This window comes from Thrips palmi, unplaced genomic scaffold (assembly GCF_012932325.1).
Source record: "Thrips palmi isolate BJ-2018 unplaced genomic scaffold, TpBJ-2018v1 HiC_scaffold_5, whole genome shotgun sequence".
Classification (NCBI taxonomy): domain Eukaryota; kingdom Metazoa; phylum Arthropoda; class Insecta; order Thysanoptera; family Thripidae; genus Thrips; species Thrips palmi.
This window is the reverse complement of record NW_023144632.1, coordinates 14,996,125-15,023,989: the sequence shown is the minus strand read 5'-3', so window position 1 is coordinate 15,023,989 and position 27,865 is coordinate 14,996,125. Positions and strand designations below refer to the sequence as shown.

At 59.6% G+C, this 27,865-nt stretch overlaps 4 protein-coding genes across 4 annotated transcripts in view; 2 read left to right on the top strand and 2 right to left on the bottom strand.

Moving 5' to 3' along the window:
- The window catches only part of LOC117651342 (ras association domain-containing protein 10-like), a 33,293-nt gene extending 27,162 nt beyond the window's left edge, over positions 1-6,131 (top strand). Inside the window, exons 3-7 of the mRNA XM_034395293.1 lie at positions 3,134-3,470; positions 3,564-3,847; positions 3,970-4,164; positions 4,437-4,869; positions 4,955-6,131. Of these exons, the coding sequence (XP_034251184.1) occupies positions 3,186-3,470; positions 3,564-3,847; positions 3,970-4,164; positions 4,437-4,869; positions 4,955-5,392 (1,635 nt within the window). The 5' untranslated portion in view covers positions 3,134-3,185 and the 3' untranslated portion in view covers positions 5,393-6,131. The remainder of the gene's footprint in view (positions 1-3,133; positions 3,471-3,563; positions 3,848-3,969; positions 4,165-4,436; positions 4,870-4,954) is intronic.
- LOC117651350 (39S ribosomal protein S18a, mitochondrial) lies at positions 6,123-7,516 on the bottom strand. The gene is made up of 4 exons (XM_034395311.1): positions 7,310-7,516; positions 6,760-6,899; positions 6,556-6,679; positions 6,123-6,463 (listed from the first exon to the last, which is right to left on the bottom strand). The coding sequence occupies exons 1-4, from the start codon at positions 7,416-7,418 to the stop codon at positions 6,213-6,215; spliced, it is 624 nt and encodes a 207-aa protein (XP_034251202.1). The 5' UTR covers positions 7,419-7,516; the 3' UTR covers positions 6,123-6,212.
- A 171-nt stretch (positions 7,517-7,687) lies between these two features.
- LOC117651202 (DNA topoisomerase 2-binding protein 1) lies at positions 7,688-10,585 on the top strand. The gene is made up of 10 exons (XM_034395014.1): positions 7,688-7,859; positions 7,991-8,268; positions 8,408-8,543; positions 8,617-8,724; positions 8,827-9,028; positions 9,112-9,327; positions 9,442-9,728; positions 9,812-9,975; positions 10,053-10,185; positions 10,277-10,585. Exons 2-10 carry the CDS (start codon positions 8,006-8,008, stop codon positions 10,583-10,585), a joined length of 1,818 nt encoding a protein of 605 aa, XP_034250905.1. The 5' UTR covers positions 7,688-7,859; positions 7,991-8,005.
- Positions 10,586-11,197: 612 nt separating this feature from the next.
- LOC117651348 (paired box protein Pax-1) lies at positions 11,198-26,971 on the bottom strand. Its single transcript, XM_034395309.1, has 3 exons — positions 26,591-26,971; positions 13,029-13,297; positions 11,198-12,722 (listed from the first exon to the last, which is right to left on the bottom strand). The coding sequence occupies exons 1-3, from the start codon at positions 26,598-26,600 to the stop codon at positions 12,003-12,005; spliced, it is 999 nt and encodes a 332-aa protein (XP_034251200.1). The 5' UTR covers positions 26,601-26,971; the 3' UTR covers positions 11,198-12,002.
- Positions 26,972-27,865: the final 894 nt, after the last annotated feature.

Genomic DNA, 27,865 nt, shown 5'->3' with positions numbered 1-27,865 from the left:
CATGCCCCTCCGTCACGCCCCATCAGCTCGTGCCCGCCCCGGGGCCGCCCCGCCACAGGCCTCGCCGAGGTCCCAGGGTCCAGCACAACAAATAGGCGGCATGCCGATCCAATGAGAAATCAACACCTCCATCCAGCGGGCCGGACCGAGCCGCCGGCCGGCCGCGCCCCGAGCCCTCGGACCGCCGACTAGGGGGTCTCGGTCTGGGAGGGGCCCTGCCCGCGGCCCGGCCGGTCCGGCCGGTGGGAACAGATCGGGGCTGCATGGAGGGTTCCAGGTGCCGGGGGACGAATACTTTGGAGGCCAAGAGCGTGGCGAGCCCTCGCCCTCATGGGAGGGGCCGGCGGTCGCGCCCTTCGAGGCGGGCAGCCTTGGGCACTGGCCAGCTGGCCCATGGCGCCAGCAGAGTCGTTTCCGGCGCGCTCTCTCGCACTCATGGGGCGCCCGGTATAGGTGCGAGAGAGACGGAGTGGCGAAACCGACTGTCTGAATCAGTGTAGGGCCAGTGGCGTCGCAGGGGTGTCCACGCCGTCGTGCATTATTTGCGTCCCTTTCGGGCTTCCAGCCTCGGCGCGGGAAACATGTTACCTTCACACCCACTGTAAGTATTTGTTGAAACACGGCAGCGTCAACAAGGCAACAGCACCCCTCCGCTAAGGACCTGCAGTCCTTCAGTCCGCCACAATGGGCGGAGCGACTTGCTGGCTCGTCATCGACAAGCGCCCATTTTTTGTTGCTGCCCGTGATGGATGCGGTTGCCAGCATTGACACCTGCTTGGCGTAGCTTGGCGTGGACAGGCCGGACAGGCTCAGCGTGCGAGGCGAGGCAGTGGTGCCAACAGTGCCAACCCGCCGGCCGGTCTGATGGATGGCGCCTTGGCTGGCCGTGGCAGCGGTGCGCGCGGTGCGCGCGGTGCGCGCGGTGCGGTGTAGCGTGTAGTGGCTACGCCGTGGTCCCACCGCGGTGGCTGCCCTGCTGCCCTGCCACATCGCGTTACTTCGGCCCCGCCCGACGCGCCCGCGCGCGCCCGCGCCCCGAAGCTCGCGCTCCGTGCACAACCGGACCGGCAGGGCTGCCAACCAGACAGACAGACAGACAGGCAGACAGACAGACAGACAGACAGACAGGCGGGCGGTGGGGCGTCATCAATGAGAAGAGTGAGTAAGCATGGCGTTGAAGGGCAAAGGTCTGGCGGTCCTGCCGGTTGCCTCCTTGCCGGGGCGGGGCCGACAGCGTTTCCCCTTTTGGCGGGAAAGTCATCCGCCCCGCCCCGGCCCGCCCCGCCCCGTCCGTCAGACCGACTGGCCTGGACCGGCCGCGGATCCACGAACTGACAGTCGGCGCTAATTTGCATTTCCTCGGCTCTCTGCGGCCAGTCAATCACGAACCGCGCGTCGGGGGCGGCGAAGAGGGTGCGGCGAGCACCCCGACAGAGCACCCCGTCGAACACAGAGCGTGGCAGCAGTCCGTACTGCGACGAGCACACCCCCTCCCCCCTTACACACACGCGCACACTCACACACACCACACACACACACACACACACGCACGCACACACAGCCCCTCACTATTGCATCCAATAACACCTTGGCGGCGCACGGCGGGCCGACAAACGTGTAAAACGACGTGAGAAACTCTGTAAGGAGGGGCCGCAGTCATGTGGGAATCGGGAGGGGGCTGCGATATGCCGGACCACGCCGGGCCCGCTGTCCATTGAGCGCTGCAGCGCGGTACAGTAAAACTCCCATCCAAGCTGACAAATCGGGGGACAGATTAAGCTTCGAGAGAACAGCCCGATTCGTTGACCACATGGTGCAAGGGACGGCGAGGGTCGACCCGGTGCGCCGGGAGGGCAATAAACGCAGGTGCAGCCGGTTGCAGCAAGTTTTGGCGAAACTTTAAAAAATCATATCTCGGGAACTACTTGTCCGATCGGCCTGAGATTTTGCACAGCACGGTATCTCATGTAGTACTACACGCAAAAAAATTTGAATCGCGAGTTTGGGCTTATTTGGACCTAGACAAGTCGGGCTAGTGGAGCGGTCACTGCCGGTTTGTGGCCCTCAGCTGTCATCCCCTCGTCAAACGGCGAGCTCGCACCGAGCTGCGAAGGGACTGGCTACACAGCGAAAATAAAAAAAAAAGCTTGGAGGGGACCAGCCTAGAGGGGAGTTTTACTGTACGGGCTGGGCAGGGGGCAGGGCGGCCGGGGCAGGCTGGACTGGCTGGACACACTGATTGCTTTGTTTGCCCGGGGCGCCCGTTGGCCCGACTCGGCGCGGCTCGGCGCGGCGCTGCGCGGCTCGGCCTGCTTGCCCGCTCCGCTCGTACCTCTCTCTCGTTCAGCCCTCCAATTGATCATGAAAGAGTCCTCTCATTACCGGCGGCTTGACCTTTGACTCTCCTTCCCCTCGAAGCGTCCTTTTTTATTATTTCCCGCTCGGCCGGCCCGTGATGCTCAGGCTGCAGACCGATTCCGAGAGTCGTTCTCGCCGCTCTGTCCCTCTCGCACTCACGGGGCGTGCCGTACAGGTGCGAGAGAGACGGGGCGAATCGGTCTGCAGAGGGGCCGTGGGGTCAAGCCGGCCGGCCGACCGCGGACTCCTCATCGGCCAATCGCGGCGCCGCACCGCAACGACGGCTGCACCGCCTGCTCGGCGCATCCGTTGCATCACGCGGTGCGAGGTTACGACCAAGCGCTGCAATTTTAATTTGGTCCAATTCGCGGGGCCGTAATCAAGTCGTTCGCTCCGAGCGCCTCGGAAGAGAGAGGCACTGATGGAGAAACTGAGAGGCCCCGGATGGCTCGGGATGGCTGGCCAAAGGGACGCCGCACCTACAGCACTACAGCACTGGCACGCCGAGACGAGGCGAGGAGACTACGGAGTCGCTCGCGCAGGACAGGCTTCATTTCTAGAGCAGCTTCGATTTGACGCAGAATCTTGAGAGGCAGAATCTTGACCTGATACCATTCGATCCGACCATTCGCACATCTCCAACTTCCAACGGGTCAGGGATCGGTCCCAGACATTTCTGCAGAATACTTTCTTCTGTCTCCTGCCGCACGCGTGAGCGGGAGAGACGGAGATAGGCACAGCCTTCCTGCTGCTCACGGTGTTGTTTCTGTTGCAGGTGGACGCGCGCGCGCCGGCGGCGGCCATGCCCTGAGCCGGCCCGGGCGGCCATGCCCGGCCATCCCGGCCATGCCATGCAGGAGGCCATGACGGCTGAGTTGCCGGTGTGGGTGTTCGGCCGCTGCCGCTGGGTGAGCGGGGTGTGCCGGCGCACCACGTGCCAGGACGTGCTGGAGGCCGTGCTCGCCACCCCGGGGCCCGGCGACCACGAGCGCCACGAGCACCACGACGCGGGGGAGGGCCGAGTCACGAACATTGACCCGTCGGCCTACGTCATCGTGGAGCGCTGGAAGGGCGTGGAGCGCCGGCTGGACAGCAGGGTGCGCCTGCTCAAGGTAAAGCCGGGCGGAGTGCACGTAGTGTGTCTCTCTCGCACCCGTGGCGCCTCGCCTGCGATGACAGTGTGACAGTGTTTGCTTTGCCTACAGGTGTGGGCGGCATGGGGCGAGGCGCAGAGCGAGGTGCAGCTGCTGGTGCGGCGCGCCTGCGAGAAGGGTCGCCACGGCCACCACGCCGCGGCGGCGGCACGGGCTGGGTCGCGGGCTGGGGGGCGGCACCGCAAGCGCGCCGAGCGCAGCGCCAAGCGGCCGAGGCCCAGCCCCACCCTGCACGACCACGGCCAGGACCACGGCCGCGACCACGGCCAGGATGAGGTGCACCGCCTCATGAAGCTTATCCTGGCGCAGGGCGAGACCATCGCCGGCCAGCTCAGGTGCGTAGCGCAGCCTGCCGGACTCTGAATCTTGTCCCTCGGCCGCGTCGCTACTCCGCGCGAGGCGCGGGGCGCGGGCCACTCCGTGGAGTATCGCCACTGCACTGTCTCGTCTTCTGCAGGCGGCTCCGCGAACGCGAGGCGCAGATCGAGCGGCTGGAGACGGAGACGCACCGCGAGCGGGAGGCGCAGCACGGCAAGGACTACGTGCTGGCCGCCTACCTCGGCACCGTCGGCCAGGACGCCGAGGAGGACCCCGCCAAGGACGCCGCCAAGGACACGCCCAAGAGCAGGACGCAGCACGCCCAGCCCGGCAGGTGAGGCCCACAAGCGCGAACAGCGCGAACAGCGCGAACAGCCCCAGCGAGCCCAAGCCAAGCGACTCCGAAGGGTCATTTCGTCGCTGTCTCTGTCGCACTCGCGACTCGCGACACACCCCAGAGGGGTGCGAGAGAGACGAGCCATCGGGACCGCTCGGCAGACAGGGTTGGTTGTGAGCCGATGGTCTTCTATTGCTGCTGCGATCTGCCGAGTCTGCCGAGTGGATTTGGGCAGATGGATGAACCTAACACCCTTTTCTTTCCGGCAGGCCGGGCCGATGCGGCATCAGGCCACGGCAACTCGCGGCCCTGGACGACGTGGTGGACTGGGCGGACGAGTCGGACGACGAGCGGCGCGACGAGCGGGGCGACGAGTGGGGGCCCAAGTCACTGCCGGCCTCGCTGGCCTCGCTGGCCGCGGACGCGCCCGGCCGCCAGAAGAACAAGGACGCCGCGCGTCACCCCGAGGCCGCGGCCCCAGTGGCCGCGGGCCCTGCACCGGAGGACGGCGGCGGCGACCTCGGCGGGGACCTCGGGGCGCGCATCGCCCTGTGGGAGAAGGTGGTGAAGGTGAACAAGCGGCTGGAGCAGCAGGAGGAACGCCTGGTCCGCCTGTACGTGGGCTTCCGGCGCAGCGACCCCGACGGTGTGGCCGTGGACGACCGGGAGCAGCTGCGGACGTCCCTCGCCCGCCTGGAGCAGGTGAATGGCATGACACACTGGCATGACCACGGCCTCGCCATTTCCCGCACCCCAGAGCTTTGACAGCCCCTTTGTTGGTTTGCAGGACATCGCGGACGGCCGGAGGAGCATGGAGGCCAACGCCGACCTGCTGAGCGAGACGGACGCGCTCCTCGACGCCAAGCGGCGCCTGCTGCGACGCCTGCTCGCCGAGATGGAGGCGGCGGACTTGGACACGGCCAGGCTCATGGCGGCCAGGGACGCGGCGCGGGACGCCGCGGACGCCGCCATGGCCTCGCCGCCGCCGCCACCACCGCCGGCCGCGGTACCGCCCCCGGCACCGCCCCCGGCACGCGCGGACGCCGTCACCGTCACCGCAGTGACCGGCAGCGAGCGCATGACCGCCCTGTCTTGCGGCGGCCAGCTCGGACAGCTCCACCAGCTCGGCAAGGGGCAGGACAACGACTCCAACTCCGACACCGGGCTGAGCTCCCTGCACTCCAGCAGCGAGGAGGGCGTGTACATCCTGGACACGCTCGTCTGAAGAGCGTCGCGGCGTCGCGGCACGGAGCACGAACTGTTGGTTGCGTTTCACCTTGAGCGTCAGATGTGCTGGTCACTTTTATGTACTATGCCCAGCGTGCCTGGCCGCAATAACTCTTGGCCAAATGAAGGTCAAGTCTAAACAACTTTGTTTGCTAACGCGTGAGATTGTCTCCTTTGTGTTCTCATTTCCTTTCAATTTCAATGAAGCAGCATGAACTTCAGTCATCCAAAGAAAGAATTATCTTTCTTGTTGACAGCACACCTGTATCAGGATGAAACAGAGCGTTGAATTCTCTGTTACTGCTCTGCTCTTAAGTTAATTCAAAATTAAATCCCATTAATGGCAAGTAATTGTCCTTGTAGTCATGTCCTTGTAATCCAAAGATGCCACAGCTGGCAAATACAACGCTATTAAAATATTATAGCAAACTAGTTTAAACTTTTAAGTCACTAGCATGAGAGTGGGTAATATTGAGAATAACTTGACTCTCTCTTAGACCACATTATTTCATAGCATGTATTGGTAGCTTATGAACAAACATATATATGTAAATGACCTCACACCACAGGTAAGTGATGCTATTTCTTTTTGGAGAAAGCAAGTAGTTGTGTAAATAAAAATAAGAAAACCATTGTTGTATACCAAGCACTTTCAATCCGGGAGTACTATCTGGTATCTAGTCAGAAATAAACTGCTTGAACAAAGGAAAGAATAAATTTCTTTTATACTGATTTAACCCACATTTATTTATAACTCTTCCCTTTGAATTCATTCATTTTTATAAAACACATCAACAATCAATGACGTGAAAATACAATTAAGAAAGCTGAACAGGCTTTACACCATTAGTACTTCTCATTGCTCTTCTGGCCCTGAGCATTTCTTCATGAGCATCTTTTTCCGCTTTGGCAAGTGTGTAAGCTTCTTCGAACTCTCTATTCTTTCGTAGAGCATACTCACTCTTGGACTCAGGGATTAGTGACTCATCGTAATAAGAATTAAACTTCCTCCATCCGCGTTGATAGGCAGGCACAGTGACAGGCTGAGGTAGGAGCTGATTAATTAGACCTGAAATTCATAACAACAAAATTAATTCTCTCTGAGATTGAAAATTTCATCACATCAACCAGATATTACAAATAGATAAAGGCAAGCTTTACCTGCTCGGGTCGCCATTTCAATTAGATACTTCATTTTGCGGTGCTGCCATCTACATAAACCAGTTATGTTTCTCGGAAAAAGTTGTGCATTATGATCCAAAAACTGCTTGATGATTAAAATATCCTGAAAATGGTTTAATGAAATATAGGTTTTTTTAATTAAATGACACAACAAAAACTTGAGGAAACAAAGGTCCTACTCACTGTGTGTTTTACATCTAAACCAAGAGCACACAAGGAGCATGCCCCCCTTTCATTTTGTGTGTTTATAACTAAATCTTCTCGTGGAGACTTAACATTGACACCTTCAATTATGAGTGTATTTCCATCTTGGGTCTCCCGAACTGAAAAACAATGTAAAACACCAAACATAAGTAACAAGCAATTGTTGAATTTAGTACCAAGCCCCCAACTTTCAAAAGCAGACTTGATGTGTGTGATTATCACACAGTGTAGCTGCCAACCCCACAAAGGCTTTGAAAAGTTCAATGTGGGGTCTGGTAACCAATTAAATATCAACAGAATCTTTCGGCAAATGTTGACTCCTTTCCATGCTATTTACATCATTGGGACCTCTTGCCTTAATCACAAAACAATGACATGTATCGACATTTGAATGATGCATTATAGCATCGTATATTTAATTATTAATTTAGTTATCTTTTTATTTCTTTGATTAGTTCTAGACTTTTAAGCGCGTTGCATTGAATTAACAAAGACAAGTGCAGTTAAATTCGAAATCTACGAAACTTACTCTCTTTCAATCCCAACCAAGGAGACACACTGAAATTTCTAGCAATGGGCACGGTAGCTTTTTGAACAACCGCAACACCACGTAACGATACTGCCAAAGCCCTAATCATGGTTAAAAGGCAGAAAACACAAACAGAGGAAACCAAGAGCAAGAGCAGGAGAAAAGGTTATGGTTTCACTCTCTTCTCTTCGGAGCTCTTTTGTTTACTTGTCTGCTATAAGGTTAGCCAACAAAGAAAGTATTTGAAAAAAAAAAATCCGAAGCGTTTTCTAGTTTTGTTGATCATCATTGTTTTAAATTTTTAAGAAAACAAGGCTTAAGCCGTATATGAAACATATGATCAATCATCTGCTTGAAAGTGTGAGTTGATTTTTTAATTTTGTAGATGTTGGCGTTTGTTTACCATAGCGGTTGCAAATTTTCGGCGGGACCAAAAAGGCACCAAAGGGACGAACAGAACGAACAGAAACGAGAAACAACAGTACTTTTCTTGATTGTAAAATTCCGAAGCCTCAAGAGTTTAATGCTTTACTAAATTGTCTAATAAAGGGTACGTATTTTTTATCACCTCGTGATCCTTTTCTAATAACAGTTGAGGGACTTTCGACATAACCTCCTGTGTCTCTTGTCTACATATTTGCTTTACATGTACCCATTTTGTTTCTGATTTAAATCCTACAGATTGACCCGATCCTAATGGCATCAAAACTTCATATCCTGACCCAGACTGAGGATGATGAAGAGGTTGGTCTGTATTTTGTAGTGCCACAAAATTTAGATAAAGATGAATGTGACAATGATATGAAAGAGGCCTTCAGTACTGCAGCTGACAATGACTACACCCCGGAATGGAGAACTGAAGACAGTTGTTTGTTCTTATCCCCTTCCAAACGAAACGTTTTCGTTTTCCAAAACTTTGCAGGAGCCGCTTTTGAACATCTTCAACAATTTAAGTGTGTGTAAGTAATGTTGGAAATAATTGTTTAGAGGGCCTGAATCGGCATTGGATCATTCCTAGATCAGCCTATCTTGTTCACCTGAATTCATGCTCCATTAGTGATTGTGCTGTGTTTATCATGCTTGTGTTGTTTGTTCTAGTAGTCTCATCGGCCCCCGATGCCTCACCCATTGCATCATGCTGGGTGAGCCGATGCCCTTGGTTAGAAATCCCTCATTCACCATCGCCATGAAAGGTCTTTCTATCACCGTCAGTGGTGGTGGTGTTGAAGTAAAGGTATGTCTGCCCTCAAATCAATAATAATTTTACTAGCTTTGTGTGTGCTCCTGACCAAGGTTAATGTTTACAGAATAAAATAAGGCAGAAAGTTGAAATGATGTCAGGTGTATTTTTAAAAAGTTTGACAGATAAAACCACTCATGTTGTTGTATCATCTGTTGTTTCATCCAAATATGAGGTATGAGTTTATTTTTATCTCATCTTTAACTATTTTGTCTCCATTTATCTCTAAGTTGTCAAATGAAAACTGTAAGTTTGCCACTTTGTCTCCTTTTTACAGAAAGCTCTTGAATTGGGAGTTCCTGCACGAACTTTTGAATGGGTAGACGCAGTTTGGAAGAGAAGCCTTAAGGAATACATTTTTGCTACTGATGAGAAATTTGATGAGTACCGTTGTCCTCCTTTCCTAGATTTAAAAGTGGCCTCGACTGGACTGAATATCAGAGAGCAAGATAAACTCAAAAGAACTTTAGCTAAATATGGTTGGTATTTAAAATGATAATGATCGCAATGAGAATTTTTGAAACTAGAAAAACGGGTACACTTTTGACAAACTTACTTGCAGGTGGGCAATATGACCATTCATTGAATGGACAAGTAAATGTGCTTGTTGTCAAACAAACTAAAGGGGATAAATTCAAGCATGCTAAACTTTGGGGCGTACCTTGTGTGGAATTACGATGGATCTATGATAGTGTTGAAGCAGGAAATGCTCTACCAACAAAAGCCTATGAGGTTGACGGAAATGCTGTTTCTTCCCCAAAGTCAAGCAATGCTACTTGTAAGTATTTCAAAAATCTTGAAAAAAAAAAAAAAAGAGTTTGTCGCATGTCTCTGAAGTTAAATAATGGTCAGCAGGAGAAAGTTTTTGATCCACATGCGTGGTTTGTTTCAGTAAATTTCTCAGCCAACTTAAGCACTGTACAGTTTGACCAAAAAACACACATAGATGAAACAGTACTGAATTCCACAACATCTAGTGTGGCAAGTTATTGTCCTATTCCTAAATCTAACACTCCAGTTAAAATGCCACCACCTGCACCAAAAAGAACTCCTGTTAAATGTAGAACTCCTGTAAAGTTAATTGTCCAACCTACTGCTCCTGGAGAATTCAAGCACCTGCTCTCTGAACTGGATCTAACCCAGACAAAGCGAGCTGGCCCCTTTCTTGATGGCTGTGGGGTAACTTTCTGTTTTTACTTTGATATATTTGTATAACTTAACTTCAAGGATGATTCTTTTGTAACCCATGATTGTTTGTTCAGGTTTACATTATGGGTTGGAACACTGAAGAGGAAGAGATATTACGAAAGGTGCTGAAATGTAGTGGGGCTACTCGCTTCTCTGACCTCAATGACAGAGTGTCTCACGTTCTTGTGGGAAATCTTGAAAAGCCATTTTTACGTGTATTGAAGAATCTTTCACACACGTAAGTTTACCTCAGAGTTTGAAAAAGTAATTGTCATGTTTACCATTTCAGCATGTTGTTTTTTGTTCTTTTTTTAGGCCGCATGTCGTTAATATTAAATGGCTGATAGAAAGTGTGGCTCAGAAAAGTCCTGCAGTGGAAGAACCCTTTAACTGTATGCCAAGTGAGAATATGAATGCCTCTGAAGCACCATCTCCCCTCAGTAAAAAAGTAAATATACTTTTCCTCTGATTTGAAACAATTAAATGGGGCGGGGGAATGATTTGAATTATTTGTGAACCATGTATTTTTGTTATCCAAGGGGATGGCTCTTCTACAGCGAGAAACATTTTCTCCTAAAAAGCCCCTTGCTGTCCAGCAATCTTCCTCAAGGGTGACAGAAATGTCCCCAAACAAAGGAAAACAGCAACTTTTAGCCAAGTACACTGGAACAGATTCCTCAGATAATTCCATTTCCAAATCGATGTCCACATCCGCGCGGTGCATGCCTCCTCCACCAGTTCCCTCAGTAAAGTCCACCAAGCAACAGCATAATGTCTCATCAGCTGATGAAAGCGACTTTGTTGGGAGCCAGGACTTGATTTTTAGTGGTTTGTATTTTGGGTCTTAATTTTATCTTATGTCTTCCACATACTTATTTTCAAATTCCATTATGGTACGCAAAGAAAACTGATAAACAACCAAAATGTACTCAAAATACTTCAGGTCCAGGAGGTTGGGTTGCAGCAACAATAAAACGACCAGGTAGACACCAAATTAAAGGCGATATTCTGCTGTATTCCATTTTAGGAAAAAAAGCCTTAGGAAAATCGTCCTTAGGAAACACGGATTAGGAAAATTTGCTTTAGGAAGATTGTCTTTAGGAAAAATACACATTAGGAAAAACGGTTTAGGAAAACTGGGCGGGAACGCGCTCGCCAGCAACAACGCTGTTGACTTTACACAGAGGGACGAGGGCTGAGATGTTTTATTGCTCACTCTGAATTTATGTCGGCCACGAACGGAAAGGCGATGGAAGTGACCCAAGCCGTGCAATGTCCCCTCTCCCTCACAAACACACACACATAAAAACACACCCGTGGTACCCTGCTACAGTTTACTGCGAACGCTTACTTTGTAGCTTGGCCCGGTCGGCAAGCTGGAAAAGTCGTTCTCCGCGGTCGTGCGGCATTTTTTGGGGGTGGCGGAATCAAGGTAAAGACACAATACGGCAAAATCTTTCAACATTTTCATCAAAGCTCATACTTTACTTTATCAAAATAAGAGAGGCGTAGTTCATTTTGACAATACTGCCAGAAATCCATTGGTTTTGACACATCCAACACGGTTAAAAACATGACACCATTTTGCAGTACAAAATTATTTTATTCCAGAGGCCGAACGGCTGAAGTAACTCTGTAGGGCCCTACTGGCATCACTATGTACACGAACAACAAGCAGCTTGCCTTAAATAATAAAGTAATTGATCACAGTTTGCGCAATCTTTGGCAAGGCTCTCTCGTTTCAAAAGTCACTATCAAACGCATGCTTAGAAGGACCACACAATGTTCGGTCGGGCCTATCCGGCTCGTGAACATCGCGCACCTTCAAAGACAAAGTTCTCTTGTACTCCGATATGTTTGCATGCTGTGGTTGTTTTATTTTTTCATTTTTGACGAGAGTGGTCATTGGAGATCATGGCGCCGCGGATGCTTCCTCGCGGCATGGCGCGGCGTGGCACGGCACGGCGTGGCGCGGGGCCCCAGGGTCAGGGCACCACCACTGGCAGCGCCGCGGTGGCCGCGGGCCCTCCGAGCCCTCAGGGCCCCGACGTGGCGCTTGTCGCTTGGCGCTTGGCGCGCGCATTCTCCGCCGGGAATGCCTTTGCCTTTGTCTGCCGAGTCCGTCCCCTTCGCACAGCGCGCACCGCACAGCCAATGCAGCCCTGCACGCCCTGCACCGTCTGGGGCATGCAGCGCTACGCCCTGGCTACCGCGCTACCGCGCTACCGCGCTACCGCCGCCTCCGGGAGTCAGGGCGTCAGGGCATCAGGGCGTGGCGGCCTGTCCGGTGAGGCAGGGGTGGAGATGGTGATGGTGGTGGTGATGGTGGTGGCCGCCGTTGATGACGGCCAGGGCGGATGTGTGCATGTTGGGCACGGCGCCGGCCCCGGACGAGCAGCTCTGAAGGTACATGTAGTAGTTGTAGTTCTGCTGGGCGTCGCCCTGCGAGGCGGGCCTGCCGCCCTGGCCCGGCGGTGACCCCACGGGCGCGGACGTCCGCATGAGGTGGTGGTGGTGCGCGGCGCTCAGGATGTCCGTGACGGAGTGGCTGGAGGGCCAGTGGCCGGGGCCGGGGACGAGCGACCCCCGCGGGCCGCCGCCGCCAGCCACCGCGGCGTAGGGCGGCGACGGCGAGGGCCCTTTGTTGTTGTTGTTGCACGGCGAGGCCGGCGACGCGGCGGGCACGGCGGCGTAGGCCGAGTACTGGGGGTACAGGGAGTTGTACAGGTGGGGGTGCGCCGCGCCGCCGTGCGACGGCGAGGTGTTGCCGCCGATGCCGGCCGACAGGCTGGCCGACAGCGCGCTGCCGCCGCCGCCCCCGGAGGAGGCCATGGCGGCCACGCCGGGCAGCCCCCCGATCTTGTTGCGCAGGATGCGCGAGATGGACGACACGGAGGGCACGTTGTACTTGTCGCACACGCCGTCGGACAGCAGCCGGTCACGGATCTCCCACGCGAAGATGCCGGGGTCCTTGCTCTTGAGCCCCTGCGGAGGACAGAGAGGACAACGGGGTGTAAGGCCTGTCGAGGGAATCTCAGCGCAACGGGCCAACGTTGGGGTTCACGGGCCAGAAGACTGGTGGAGGCTGCCAAAACTCTAGACGTGATTGGAGCTCTAGTGTCGCTGAACAGGTTTCGAACCGAACGTGTGACCCCACCAATGGATATTTTTGTTCTCCGAACACGTTCGGTTTGAGTCCCATTTGACGACTCTGGAGCTCAAAACACGTCTTGGCCGCCTCCACCTGTCTGCTGGTTCTCTGCGATGGGCCAAGGTTCCGATGGGGCGCACCTTGATGTAGTGCACCACCCTGGGCGTGGTGACGCGCGGCTTGGAGCCGCCGATGGCGCCGGGCAGGATGGAGCCGGTCTCGTGGTAGCGCGCCAGGATCTTGGACACGCAGCCGTGGGACACGCGCAGCTGGCGTGAGATGTCGCACGGCCTGATGCCCAGCTGGGCCAGCTCCACGATGCGCATGCGCACCGCGTTGGGCAGCGGCCGCCCGTTCACGAACACGCCGCCGAGCTGGTTCACCTCGCCGTACTGCTGGGCCGCCGCGTCTGGAACAAGCAGAGACACTGGTGAAACTAGAGCGTGGTCGAACGCCTCAATCGCCCTTCTTGGAGCGTGCAACGTTTCCTTGACGCTACTATGACGTTCACGTTCACGGCCTCGTTTGCGGTCCGCCCGGCGCGTGGCGTGGCGTGGCGCTTCAAGCTTTGGCTTTGGGGTTGGACAAGTTTACTCCGATAATGGACTTCCGCCGCATTCCTGGCTGCGTGGCAGTGCAGTGGCAGTGCAGTGGCGGGGGCGGGGGCGGAAAAGGGGGGGGGAGGCCTCGTGCACGTGTCCCCACGCTAATTGCGTCACGTTTTGAGGCGCAAGCATTTCCCGGGGCGGCATGCCGCGGTGGCAGGCCCGGCTGACATTCCACCTCCCATTTGTAGCGACCGGCACTTCGGCACCTCGGGGAGCCAACGGGGAGCACGCCGGGGAGAGAGGGGAAGGGTTCGAACTAGCCGCAACGACAAGACGGCATTTTCGGCCGCGGTGCGTCCCCTGGCCTGCCGCTATCTCTCTCCATCTCGCGGCGGCGCGCGGCGCGGCTAGATCGGCCGGCGCCCCGTACATCACATCGCGCATCACGCCCGCGCGATCACGCCAGCCACGCCCCGCCGCCCTCGTAAATAAGCAGAAGGAGCCCCACCTAACAGGGCTCTGTCTCTCTCGCGCTCGTGCGGCTGCCGAGTGCGAGAGCCTGCGCGAGAACGCACTGTTCGGGCAGCCCGCTGCGCGGATGGGTGGAGGGTGGGGCGTGGGCGGAGCCAGGCGCCAGGCGTCCGTTTTGATACGGATTTATAGCAGTGGCGGAGGGCAATGGAGCCTCTCTGGAGCGCGGGGGCACTGGAAGGCTGGAGGCGCGCTGGAAGGGGTCGGCGGGACGCCAGGCCCCGCCTCCTCCCCCTCCCCGTCCCACTGTGGGACTCCCACTGGCGCGTGTGGCTAGGCACGCACTTAACCCCTTAATAAGCCGTGTTCCCCTTTGGCTTCATAGGGGACCTTCGGCCTCTCGGGGCGCCCTCGTGTCACTCGGGTCATTCGTCTTGCATGAGGCTCCTTGCCGAGCCGAGCCGAGGCCCCGACGCGTCGTCTGTCAATCCGTCAGCCCGCAGATCTGTCTTGCCGTTCGGTTTGCAGCATTTCAGTCAACGTGTCGTGTTGTCTCTGTCTCGTCGTGTCGTGTCGTGTCGGCCCAAATGGTGCGGCTGCGGCTGTACTCCGAGAAAACGAAGACCTCTGAGTTTTCGCGGTCGTGGGCGTCGAGGGCATCTGCCGCCTGGACAAAGTTGCCGATGTGTATCGCCACTTTTCCTGTTATTGAACTCGACAGACTCCGGCCTGCAAGGTAGGCAAACTGCAACACCTTGCGCCCGAATATAGGCAAAAGGCCTGGCTAGACCCCCGCTTCAAAACCTGTGAGCACGCCACTGCCCGCTTTAGGCCGTGCTGCGGCCACTACACTGGCCTGCACTGGCCTGGGCCACCACCGGGCGGCACGCGCACCACGCCGCACCGCGCACGCGCGTCCAGCCGCCTCTTATCGGCGTCGTCTCTCCGTCACGGAGTCACGGACGATGAAGCTGGCCAAAGCGACGATCTCGTGGACGAGCGGCGAGGCGCGGCGAGGCGTGAGACTGCGGGCCACTGCGGGTGTGGCTCGGGGTAGTGCTCGCTCGACTCGCCCACAAATCTCAGACTTCGGGTGCAGGTGCCGCGTGGTGGCCGCGCTACCGAGAAACGGGCGGCATGCGGCACTTGCAGCCCAACACATGTCAACCCGGGCCGAGCCGACGAGCCGACGGAGAGGCGCAAAGCAAACAGTTTCCCTTTCTCAAAAAATAAAACGGGGGAGGCGAATGAGAGTGATTCCGAGATCTGCCCCCGGCAGTGCTGCGCCCGCTGCGCCTGCCCTGGGGCGCGCGGCGATCATTCCAAGAAAACTTTCGGCGAACCAGAACGAATGCAAAAGCCGTTCCCCGGCGGCATCCTCGTGTTTGCCTTTCCTTCCTTTTTTTCCGAGTTGCAGACTTTGCGGTCAGGACCCCGGGCGGGGGCGGGGGGAGGGGTTGGGCAGGGACACGCAGATCACAGGGAGAGGGGCCGTGCCGCCCGCCGGTAGTCTGGGACACGCCGCCCCGCCCGCCGCCCCGCCCCGCCCCGCCCCGCCCCGCCCCGCCCCGCCCCGCCCCGCCCCGCCCCGCCCCGCCCCCCCCCCAGGGTCAGCTCCACGTGTTGCGCTGCACGTGTGGCAAGCCGACGCCAGCAGCGCAACGCCCAAGCAACGCCCAAGGCAACGCCTGTCCGATATGCAGATTCGCCATGTGCATAGGGCGGCCCCGCCCCGCCCCTTTGGCTACAGGCCGGACTGGCCGGAAGGCCCTGAATCGGCAAAGGATCATTCCTGGTTACATGGTAGCCCGGCACTCGGAGCCCCTCGCTATTCGGTGAGCTGCGGCCTACAGCCCCGACCGACCACTTCAAGCAACTGGCCGCGCCCGGCACACGCCGGTCGAGAGTGGTCGAGAGGCGGCATAGGGGGCGCGCGGCCCGGCCGGCTTTGCCACCCCTGATCAGCAACACCCAGGGCGTGAAACGACCGCCACGCCCCGCGTCGTGCACCGCTCGATGCTCGGCGGCGGCCTGACCCCGGCGCGGCCTCTGTGTCGGACGGGCATTGCGCGGCAGTGTGCAGCACGCGGAGAGGGGCGGGCACGACAGCACGGCGGCACGACGGCACGGCAGGCGCTCCAGGCACGCGCGTGTCACGGCGTTCCTGGCGCGCCGCGTCACGCCCGTCACGCCTCGCCGCTGCCAGCGGCCGGCCCGCGCCGCCCGGCGGAAGGTCCACGACGGCCACCTCCCGGCCCCGCCCCGCGCCACCCCCGGCACCTCGGCGTCGGGCAGCGCGGCCAGCACGGCGTGCACGGCGTGCTGCACCAGCTGGTTGCCTGCCGATGCCTTCGGCGGTGGCCTTTGGCCGCCTTTGGCCGCCTTTGGCGCCGGCCTTTGGCGTCGACCTTTGGCGTGCACTGAGGTGGGTCCGCGGGCCTTGCGTAGTGCTGCCATCAGATTGTGACGGGGGTGGCGGCCCCGCGCGGCCCGGCCCAGGGCCCAGGGTGGCGTCGCGTGGCTGCCCGTTTGTTGTTCAAGAATAGCCCGTCATCATCATCGCTCAGCTGCGCGGCGTCCGCCTCGCCGCGCCACGCCGCCACGCGCGCTGCCCTTCAGGCCCTCGGCTTGCCTGGCTTGCCTCGGGGCTTGCCGCTTGCCCTCGCCCGCCTGCAGCCAGGCCCTTCGGTCGGGCCCTTCGCCTTCGGCCTCGCGCGGCCCTTGCGCGGCCCTTGCGATGTCCCTACTCCTCCCTCGGCTCCTCCGTTGACAAAATTAAGGCACGCTTGATTTCGCGATCGCCACCTGCCAAAACCCGTAAAGAAGACGATTTCGCGTTTCCTGCTGTTTCCTATGTTTCGTGTTCCGTTTCCAGAGCAAACTCTGGTGGAAGTGCCTTGCGAGGCCCAATCTCACTACTGTATTTCTGGTCGCGGCGTATGAAACTGACGCGTGCCGCTCGCGTCCCAGCGATTACCGGTACGGGCCCCGCGCCCCGCGCCCCGGGTCTTGCGCAAGCGAGGCAGCACTGCTGCAGCAGTGAGGGGGAAGGGAAGGGCGTGTTTGCCGTGCAACAGAGTTGTTGTGTAGGACATGGGGAGGGGGAGGGGGAGGGGGGTGCGGCCCGGTGTCGCCCCAGAGTGAGCCTCCGAGTGTCAAACACCGCGTGTGCCTGTCAAACAACCTGCCGCGACGTCGTCCAACATACAGGCGACTAACACCACGCGGCACGGCGCGGCGCGGCCTGCAACCCTGCTGACTTATTTATGACCCACGAATTAAAGGGGGGCACGGCGATCCTCCTCCTCTTCTTCTTCCTCTTCGGCGGCACGGCCCGCGGCAGTGGCGCGGTGCTCGACTAGCCTCGGCTTGCCGCGCGTCGCGGGGTGTCATCGCATCGCGGGCCGTGCCGGGCCGTGCCGGGCCGTGCCGGGTCGGGCCGCCGCCGCAGTACAGTCTCATTCCGAACAGTGCTGTCGTCGCTCTGTCTCTCTCGCTCTCACGGGCCGCTACGTAGGGCTGAGTGAGAGAGACTGAGCGACGGTCTGCAGCAAGGACTCGCGCGCGCAGTCGTTGTGGACTGAACACCTTACCCACCCCTTTCCCCCGACTTTACTCTGTTGAAACAACTTGGACGTCCGCTTTTGGGTTCGATCGTCCGAAGCTGAACCCTGATTGGTCGCAAGCCACACACGTAGGTCTCAACGAAGTCGAAAACACTAACAGCTGCTGCTAGGCGCGCTGCTGGCTCCGAGTTCATGATAGGGCCTGCTTTTGTTCTTCACTCGGCGACGTCTGCAAGCATGCTGCAAGGCGCGAAAAGCGGAAGCAGCCCCTAGCGCTGCAGCGCTGGCGGCCTGGCGGGAGTGCCGCAGCCGCGTCGCCGTGTCCTCCGCGCGCGTCTTGTCTTGCGTCTCACTCGCTCACTCTTCGCGCGCGGCCCCTGCCGACGCCAGCACGCCAACGGCGCCAGAGAAGGGCAAGGGCGTGGGGCGGAGGGGGCTGTGGGAGCGAGAGAGACACGGGGCGATATTAATTAAGAAGTGTCGGTACTCTTCAAAAGGCGCGCCTAGACGCCTCAGACGAACGGAAGTGGCCGCTCAGGGGGAGGGGACTCCGCCCCGAGCCCCGAAAGGGTGGAGGGGCAAGTCGAGGAGGGGGCAGCTGGGCCTGGGCGCCCCCAGCACCGGCGCCACCACACCGTCAGAAACGCCCACGTGGAAAAGGCAGAGTTCGAATGGAGCCAAGGGGCCAACAACGCGAGCGAGGGGTCACCGAGTGTACAGCGGCCTGCTCGGCCTGCTCCGGGGCGCGCCACGCTGCGCCACGCCGCGCCCCACTCCGCCCGCGCTGCTCCTCGATGTGTAATCGGCCCCAAATGAGCCCCATAATAATTTCTCGCGGGAGATGAGACTGATGGAGCGGAAAGCGGCAGCAAGCGACGGCGGGCCGCGACCCGCCGCCGTCCGCGCCGTCCCGTCTACATGACGATGGTATCGGGGATCGAGGCGGGGCCGCCGTGCCGCGCCAAGCCTTGCCGCGCCAAGCCTTGCCGCCAACACGGAACACCACACTGTCTTGAAAAAAAAGCCACGCTCACCGCCAGATGCAGAAATTTGTTGTAATCAGCGGCGACTTGTTACAGCAATTTCATTTTTATTTTCATTTTGAGCCGTCTGTTTTTCTGGTTTGCTCCCCGATGTTTTTGTGTGTTCCTTTTTCTTCCGAGAGAAACAAACGTCGAGCCTTGCGGCCGAGGCGCGGCGGCCGAGGCGGAGGCGCGGGGGCACTGTGAAGGCCCGAGATAACCCCGCCGACCCGGCCTGTCGCCCCATTTATTTTTACATCCCCGTTAATGATGGCTACAATCTCGATTCGGACATTTTCTGCTCAGCCAGCTAAATTACACGTCTGTTTCATGCGTCGATAGTAACGAGACTCAGGCCTCGCCCCGGGGCGCGGCGGGGCGGTGCAGGGCGGGGCGGTGCGCAGAACCCCCCGGTCGCGCAACACTGGAGGTCACCGTTTCGCGGGCGCCTCGCCTCGCCGGGACGGCCTGCACTGCACGTCGTACACGTCGCGACCCAGCAGGCCGATTCCGAGCACTGCTCTCGTCGCTCTGTCTCTCTCGCACCCACACAGGGACGCCCCGAGTCCGAGAGAGACAGAGCGACGAGGACAGTGCAGGCTCCCGGCCGGCAGCGCCGCGGAGGCCGTTAGAGCGACTTCTAACGATGTGTTGTCCATCAGCGGGATGAAAGCCGCGTCGCTTATCACGCAAGCGGCGCGAGCGGCGCGGAGTGCCGATAGGGCCGCCTAGCAAGTAGTAGTGGAGTGGTCATACGACTAGCGGGCCGGGGCGGGGCGGTGCGGGGCGGGGCGAGCTGCCGACCGGTGACCTCCTCGTCCTCGCCGAGCACCGCGTGCAACGTGTAACGAGGCCTAGGCGGTTCGCCGCTCGCTCCATCGGCCAATCTGCCCTCCGCGGCGCCATGGCGTCGCGTCGCCGCGTCCAAGTCGCGTCTCTGCCCGTCTAGGCCGCGGCGCTGGCTGCGGCGGGGCAGTGCGGGGCACGCCGACATCAAAGGGGGCCGCGAGGCGACAATCCCAGCCATGCCAGCCCCAGCCGCCCCACCGCCCAGCCCCAGATCGAGGCGGGGCGGGGCGGGCGCTCCAACCAATTTCTTCCGAATGATGTACATGTGGTGTTGTCACCTCTCCCTTTCCCCTGCTCGGGGCGCCTCGCCTCCCCGCTCGCCCCAACAATGGCTATTTGTCGTGCAAGTGCTGCTACTACACCGGCGGCCGATCCAAAGCGAGGCAAACGCGGAGTGGCTTTTCGAAAAGTAAAGAGAAATGCGGGAACGAGGCGGAGGAAAGAGACGGAATCGAAGTTGAAGGGAGTCGAGGAGGGAGTCGTCGCTCGGCAGCCTTGGCAGCGGCACAAAACGCCGGTCGCGATGCCGACCAAATGACGAGATTTAGTGCCGTTCACATGCCGGGCCTAATTACGACGACAAGCCCGCTGAGCGCGCTGAGCGCCGGCCCCGCCCGGCCAGCCCGCCAGCCCCCACAAGACACACGCCCGCGTCACACACACACACGCACACACGCACGCACCGACGTTCACATCAGCACATCTCGCTCGCGGGGCGTCTGGCCCTGTCTGTCAGAGATGAATGAAAACACACCGCAGGTACTACACACAATGAAAAACGTTTTAAAAAATCTCATTCAACGAACGTTAATGAAAGCAGATGATACTCGTTTGGTTTTCTTGTACGGGGTAGTATGGGCTCATTCCAAAGATAGTATTTAAAAACTGAGTCCCTTGTGCCGTGGCCTGCACCGCCGCGCCGTGCCCGTTGGATTGCGAGTGCGAGCACGAGCACCCGGTGCCTCTGCGCTGTAGCGGGGAGGGATTGTCAATGCCGCGCGCAGGCCGTCGCGCGCGAGGAGGGGGTGCCATTGTCGAATTCCGCGCAGGCTGCGCCTCACCGCCAGCCAGACACACCAGCCCGCCCCGGCCGCCAGCCCCTATTATATTGTTAGGATACGCGCTTGGTTTCTGGACTCGAGAGTAAAAGCACGCTGACACCTTCATTTGTGTATAGTAGTTTTAAGTATGTTTCAAGTGTGAAGGTATCATCTGCTAAAAAAATGCAAACTGTGAAGGTGCAAAACGGGTCGATTATTATCGCTTGGAAAAACGAGATCCAGAGCAGTCTACCATCGAGATCTCGCAAAAGTTCTTGCAGATCAGGCAAAATCCGAAACAAAATGCAAAATCTCTGTTTCATTTTTTCAAAATTTTTAGGCTTGGTTACGTGGTTTAGTTTGTAAAGTTAGTGGGAGAAACAGCAGACAAACTCCTGAACGTGAAATTTTACTCTGTATTCGTTTTGCAAGTAGGCCTACTAGACCGGAAAACGTACCTAATTCATCCTCATTATTGGACACATTGCGCGCAAGAGTCACTCCTCCCGCTTTAATTGTGTGTGTGTGCGAGTCTGCTCGCGGACCGCGCCTGGCCGCGACAAGGGAGACTAATAGTGCCGCTTGCTTGCAAGCACTCGCCCGACTTCTCAAAACCCTTCCCGCGCTCCACCGCATCGCACCCACCACCACACCGCGCGCGCGAACACACGTGTTTTGAGTTTGTCCCGGCGCTGCGGCTCGTCCTATTTGCCTCCCCCTCCCCCTCCCCCTTCCCTTCGCCGTGCCGCGGCAAGCCCCGGCAGGGGAAGGTCGGCCGCACTGAGACCCGCGGTAATTAGAACCGTAAAACGGACCTCAAACCTCGAACCTCAAACCCCGAACCTCGAGGTTCGCGAAGGCGCCAGAAGGGGGATTGGCGGCGCGGCGCGGCGCTCTGGCCAGCCGACCGACCCGGATCGCAGTGCAGGCCCCTGCAGGTCCCTGTCAGAGGGACGCGCTAGAGGAGCTCCGGTTACAGAAAAATGGCGCGGTCCATCCTTGTCGCGGAGAGCCTTGTCGCCCTGACCTGGCGCAACGTGCGCAGCCTGCGCAGCGCAACAGGGGGCGTGGGGCGTGGGGGCGTGGCGCTGGGGCGGCAGGGCAGCGCGCCGGCCTGCCGACTCTGACGTCGGCGACGTCCTTTGAGGAGGCCGCCGCCCGACGACCACGACGACGACGTTACGTCCCGAACCGCCCAGTACAGCCAGATCAGAGACATAAAGGCAACAGCAAGCCAAGCCATCTCCAACCGCAAAATGCCAGTGGAACGGCAGTAAAAAAAATGCTTTATTGCTCGTTCTGCGGAGTTTTTTCAACATTTGTCACACACGCGGCGGCGGCGTATCGGCGGCGTGCAAAGCCTTTCGGGAAGAAAGTCCCCGAAGCTGCTGTGGAGGGCACCGCCCGGCACCGCCCGGCACCGCCACCGCCGGACGGACAAGCGGGGCCGCGGCTTGGGGCGCTATCGTGTGGAGCACGCCGACGACACCCCGCCAACGCCGCATGCAGTGCAGCAGCGTGCCGGTGGCGGCGGCGGCGCCAAGGGGTCGGTGCCCCGTCCGGCCCTCTCACCCTCCAACCCCCCCCCCCCCCCCCCCCCACTCGGCGCGACGCAGCAGCTGGCGGACAGGCTCGCGTGAGGTCGGCGTCGTCCTGGACGGGTCCCGGACACACAGGCACCGCAACCGCCGCCGCCGTCGTTGTGTGCCCAGGGTGGCCCAGGGCAGCCAGCGCCTCGGCCCGCACTCGGCACACAGTGTGCCACACACTTGAGTCATGCGAGGTGCCGCTTGCAGTGTGGCTACCGAAACACGGAAACACGGAGACGAAACGCCGCCGGCCGGACCCTTGAGCCGTACCGGCTCGCCGGGGCCCGCCGGCCCCCGGCTCGCCGGGGCCCGCCGGCCCCCGGCTGCCTTCGAGGGCCACTGATCCAACCAGCTATGACAATACAGCGCCGTCGCTCCGTCCCTCTCGCACTCATGGGGTGGTCCGTCGGGGTGCGAGGGAGACAGAGCAGCGAAGCACCCTTTGGAATGAACCTGCTGGATCTGTTGGAGCTGGAGCGTCGCCGAGAAACTGCCCCGTCCGACGGGGAGAGGCAAAGAGCGCGCACAAACACAAGGCCCGCTCATCCTCTTGGCCGCAGCCGACTGATGTCGCGCATCGCCATCGGCGGTAGGCCCTCGCCTTCCTGCCTGCCTCCGCCCTGGCCGCCCTGGCGCACTGCAGGACCGGCCCGGAGATTTGAACGCTGGGCCGCGGTGCGCAGTGCAGTGCCGCGCGGTGCGCACCGCGACGATGACGACGGACGACGGCAGCCTAATGCAGCCTCGCCAGTCCTCGGCAGCTGCACCTATTTGTAATCCGGACCAGAAGCCAAACACGGCGCCGGGGCAAACAGCCCACTAAGTAGTTTGCTCAGACAAACGACATTAATGTGGATCGTGCGTGTGTGTGCGTGTGTGTGTGTGTCCCTGCGTGTGTGTGTGTGTGTGTGTGTGGTGCCGGCAAGGGCGAGCGTCCTGCATCCTCCCGGCAGACGAAAAAGGAAATCGACGGGAAACAAATAGAGCATCCTGCAAAGGCCGCCAGCCCTCGGCCGGCCCGCAGGCAGCGGAGAGCAGCATCCTCCAGGACGGCCGACGCAGTGACTCCAGGGACAAGGGCTGTTTGAGTTGCTGCAGCGCTCGCAGGTGGAGGTTCGCCTCGAGGTTCCCCAGTCGATCACTCCGCACCTCGCCGAGCGGATCCTTGGATGACGCCGGCAGTGGCGCCACGCCGGCAGTGATCCCGCAGTTCGGCCGTCCATCGGTCTCCCTCGCACCGACACGGCCGGCCTTGAGTGCGAGAGAGAGGGAGAGAGGATCCTCCCGATGGACGCGCGGCGAAAGGGAAAGGGTTGCCGCGCTGCTGCCACCACACTGCCGCGGGCTGGCGGGCTGGCGGGCGGCGGGCCGCGCCGTGAGACTGATGAGCCCACAGGTGAGCCTGCCATCCGTTACGCGGGGGGGCGGCGGGGGGGGGGGGGGGGCGGGGCGGCGGCGAGGGACGCGAATACGAATACGCCCCCTCGGTATACGCGTCGCGGCTTCGCGGCTCCGAGGCTCCGAGGCTTGTGCCCATCCCCGCGACATGTTTATATTTTCGGGCTCATTTTTCTCCCGGGACGACCGGGGCCGGGCCGGGGCGTTAGCGGCCGGCCCGCTTGGCAGTGCTGGCAGCGGCGGGCGGAGGCCGCGTCACCTCGCCAGCCTCGCCAGGTAGGCGTCGCGACGCCTCGCGACGCCTCGCGACGCCTCGCGACCGACGACCCAGGTGTAATGTGGCATGCGCCGCGGCGCCGCGGTACACGACCGCCGGACAGTGGACAGTGTGCTGGTCGTTCTGTCTCCCTCGCGCCCTGAGGCGCGGCCGGGCAGCGCGAGCGCGACGGAGAGGTGCCCTCCGGAGGCAGCCTCGGGGAACAAACCGGCCGCCAATGGAACGGAACGTGAAGCCCGCGGGCCCAGGGCAGGCCCAGGGCAGGCCGCAACACGAGTCACTTTGCAACCCCATTGAGCACCGGGCAGCCGGGCACTGACTCGCATTGGCACGCATTGGCGCCCAGTTGGCGCTCCTCCCTCCCCGTCTGGAAAGCGATTTCGCCACGCAAGCAGCCAAAGTCCCACGGTGGCGGAAGGGCTGCTGGCGGCAAGGCCCGAGGCAAGGCCGGGCAAGGCTGACCTCAGCCTGCCTCCAAAGCCAAGCCTGTCTGTAGTCGGGCTCGGCAACCCTGTCCACCCAGGTCACCGCGGTGGCCTGTTTCTTCGGCAGCGCGGCTGGAAAGACTGCCCGCCACGTCGCCACGTGTCAACATGACGGACCACGGCCACGCCAGTGTAGCGGTAGGCGGTAGTGATGCGAGACGCGGGCCTCGGCCGGCACGACACTGCACGCGTTGCACCACCGGGGGGAATGCCACGAGGAATGTTCAATTACTGGCGCTGGCTAGGTGCGCGAGGCGGTGGCGGTGGCCATTGGCAGTGGCCCTGCAGTGGCCGAGTGGAGCGACGAGACCAGCCAGCAAGCCAGCGAGCCGTTGTCCCCGCCTCCCTCGAGGCCCAGCAGACTGATGCAGAGACCCCTTTTCGTCGCTCTGTCTCTCTCGCACTCATGGGGCGTCCCGTATGGGTGCGATAGAGGGTCCCTGCATCAGTCCGCAGCCAACGGCGCGATCGGCAAGCCCGGCTGCGACTTCCGCGCGTCCGTTCGACCTGTCAATCAAACTGTAATCTACTTGTCCGGCAGAGTGACACCATCAGCGCCATCAGCGCCTCCACGACGTTCTCGTCGCCGCAGCCACGCGCAGTGAATTTGACAGAAGACCGGTGAGGCGGCCAAAGACGCGTTTTGAGCAGTCGCAAAACAGGACTCGAACAGAACGTGTGACCCCACCAATGGATTGCTCTCCGAACGAGAAATCCATTGGTGGGGTCACACTTTCGGTTCGAGTCCCCTTTCGCGACTCTGGAGCTCAAAACGCGTCTTCTGGCCGCCTCACCGGTCTTTCGGCCTTCGGCCCACCAATGTGCCACGCCGCGTCAGGCGCAGTCTGGCTGGGCCGGACTGCATACTGACGTAGGGCTGACGCAGGGTAGCACCTCCCCGCCGGGCATGCTGCCCCGCCCCCGCCTCTCTCACCCTCAGCCGCTCTAGGCCCCCAAGACCTCCACGAGCCGAGTTCGCAGGAAACAAACCTGTGTTTTCGTTCGATAAGAGTCGGAAAGGTTCACGGAATTGAAATAAAAGCAAGCGGACTCGTAGTGTGGCGGCGGCATCATCGGCGCGGCGGCATAATGATGGCTTTGCAGTGTGGTGCGCCGCTAATTGCTAACGGCTCGTAATTGATTGCTGTCACCATCACGACTGTCGAGACTATCGAGCGGCCGCATCGGGAAAACAAAGACAATTTTTACTACTGGCTGTGGAATTTTTCGTGTCGGTTGGCGCAGTCGATTCAAGTCAATCCTTGTCCGCTTTGAACGTCCGCTTTGACGCATTGCGCAACCCGGCAGCCAAATTTTTGATGCGGTCAGGACGAACGTCAGTTTTTCGTTCAGAAAGACAGACCATTACACGCAGCCTTCCGCAACGTCTTTGGCCCAGGCTCGAAGTGCATGGTTAGCGTTCAGTGAACCCGTAACGCCGCACGACGCGGGCCGACACGGGCCGGCTCCGTCCATTGGCAGTCCGTCTTCGCAGAAGTGGTCGCGTTAAATCGAGCGTCTTTGCCAAGTGCAACGTGCGGCAACGCGCGGCAGTGCGCCCCGCGAAGACAATGTGACTGTTTACGCCGATCACGCTGGCGACGAGTGAAATAAATTCAATGTAACCGCCTTCCGAACGCAATTCGCTCCCCTAAGCTTTTGGTTACAAGCACTGTTGCGGATCTCCAAGGCCTCCAAAATTTTGTGAAGCAATGAAAAAGGCCGCACGTTTTGAATTTAGTTATTTACGCATGCGTGCCGGGTCGCAAACTCCGCCGAAGCGGAAATGGCAACAAACAGTGCGTCCTGCACGGTCAGGAGGCCTGAACTCTAGAGTCGCCGTATGGGACTCCAACAACAAAACGTGTGACCCCACCAATGGATTCTTCGTTCGAAGAGCAAGCCATCGGTGAGGTCACATGTTCGGTTCGAGTCCTGTTCAACGACTCTGGGGCTCAAAGCGCGTCTACAAGTTTTGCCGCCTCCACCGGTCTTCTGGCCCACTGTGCGTCCGTCCCGGTCCTGTTCTGGTCCTTTTCCGCAGCGTCCGCGCCGTCATGCCGGCTGCAGCCCTGGGCCCTGCAGCCTTATCGCCAGGCAGCCTGCAGGGCCGAAGGGCCGCCTCGCCTGCTTGTCTCGATGCATCGCTTAATCGGAGCTGGGCGAGACCGAGAACGGTCCAGAACAGGAAAAATAAAAACAGTAGCGCGTGTGGTTCCTCCGCCGATCCTCGCGCGGACCGACGCCGAGGTGCGGACGGACGGCGGCGACCGACGTGTCCCCGACGTGTCTCCCGACGTGTCTCCAGACGTGTCTCCCGACGTGTCTCCAGACGTTCGGGGGCCCTCCCTGCCAACTTCGAACCGGCATCGCACAAAGGTTCCGACGGGGAGGTTGGAAGTCGAAGAGTGGAGCTGCACTGTAGTGTGGCCCGCGCGACGCGGCGCGGGGTCGTACCTGAGTCCATGCAGGCGGCGTCCCGGAACACGTCCACGAGAGTGTCCAGCGTGGAGCCCGCTGCCCTCGGCGACGGTCCCTGGCTAGACGACGAGCAGGCCGGCGAGGAGAGGCCCGCGCCGAGAGGCCTTGGAGGCCCTGGAGGACGGGAGACCGCACCCTCAGCCCCCGCCACGAGGACGTCCCCGATGAACCGCACTTTTCACTAGCCCACTCGAGGGGCAGCCGTCAGGACTCGGCACAGTCCGTGGGCATGACACTCGCCTCCTGGCTCTGGCGCACTGTGGATTCGGCAGCAACAACACCAACACACACACTAGCACTCAGCACCAATCGGTCCGAAACGTCAAAAATTAGCTTTGTGTTCGTCACGATCGAGTAGCGGCGCGGCACTGGGGACACGCTCGGGCTGCTGGGGCTCCCCCGCCCCGGGCCCCGCCGCGCCGCCCCCCACCACGCCCCCGCGCTCCTCCCTCCACTCGGGCCTCTCGCTGGGCCTCTCGGGCCGCGGGGCGGTGGGCGGGGCCAGCGCCGGGCCGCCCCCAAGTCGAGCGTGCACAATGGTTCCGCCATGCTTATTGGCTGGGCCTGCTGCCTGCCTGCCTGCCTGCCCGCCGTCGTGATCGCGGTGCCGTTCGAGGCTGGCGTGGACGGCAGCAGACTGATTCCGACAGTCGTGTTCGTCGCTCTGCCTCTCTCGCACCTATACGGCACCCCCATGAGTGCGAGAGAGACAGAGCGAAAGGGACTGCGGGGGCGGCAGGCAGGCCCAGGGCGTGACGGCTGCCCATTGTTTTCCTGCATCGCATGCAGTGCACTCCACGTCAAGCAGACCAAGGAGAACGCCTCGCCGCCGAGGTTTACTGCGCGTGGAGACCGCGCCAAAATCGCTCCGCCCCGCTCGCGCGGCTGCAAGTCGTAACAAGGCGATAAGGCGGTACCAGAGCCGCACCGGAGCGCGCACTGGAAAAACAAAATATTTAGGGGAAATTCACTTGGATCACTCGTCTCGGATTGGGAGAATTGAATGTCCGTGCAAGAGTGGATTCATTCGGTCCGCAGGCCTCTAGGGCGCCGCCGGGCGCCGCCACATCCTCGCGGCCCAGCGGCAGCGGCCATTGCGCCACACGTGTCTCTGTCGTCTGTCTCTCTCGCACCACCACGGGGCGCCCCATGCGTGCGAGGGAGACAGACGAAAACGACTCTCAGTCTGCTGTCTCTATCTCGCTCCCGCTTTCCCAGGCAAGTCCTCAAAGTGCCGCCAGTGCCGACACC

Bases quoted from the DNA above. Each gene is read 5' to 3' on its own strand.
- LOC117651348 (XM_034395309.1), bottom strand. The intron at 12,723-13,028 runs GTGCGCCCCATC...TGTCCTCCGCAG, and splicing joins GGGTGGTGCACTACATCAAG to GGGCTCAAGAGCAAGGACCC.
- LOC117651350 (XM_034395311.1), bottom strand. From the start codon at position 7,418: ATGATTAGGGCTTTGGCAGTATCGTTACGTGGTGTTGCGGTTGTTCAA. The intron at 6,900-7,309 runs GTAAGTTTCGTA...ATTGTTTTTCAG, and splicing joins TTGGTTGGGATTGAAAGAGA to TTCGGGAGACCCAAGATGGA. The intron at 6,680-6,759 runs GTGAGTAGGACC...AACCATTTTCAG, and splicing joins GTTTAGATGTAAAACACACA to GATATTTTAATCATCAAGCA.
- LOC117651202 (XM_034395014.1), top strand. From the start codon at position 8,006: ATGGCATCAAAACTTCATATCCTGACCCAGACTGAGGATGATGAAGAG. The intron at 8,544-8,616 runs GTATGTCTGCCC...TAATGTTTACAG, and splicing joins GTGGTGGTGTTGAAGTAAAG to AATAAAATAAGGCAGAAAGT. The intron at 9,029-9,111 runs GTTGGTATTTAA...ACTTACTTGCAG, and splicing joins AAGAACTTTAGCTAAATATG to GTGGGCAATATGACCATTCA.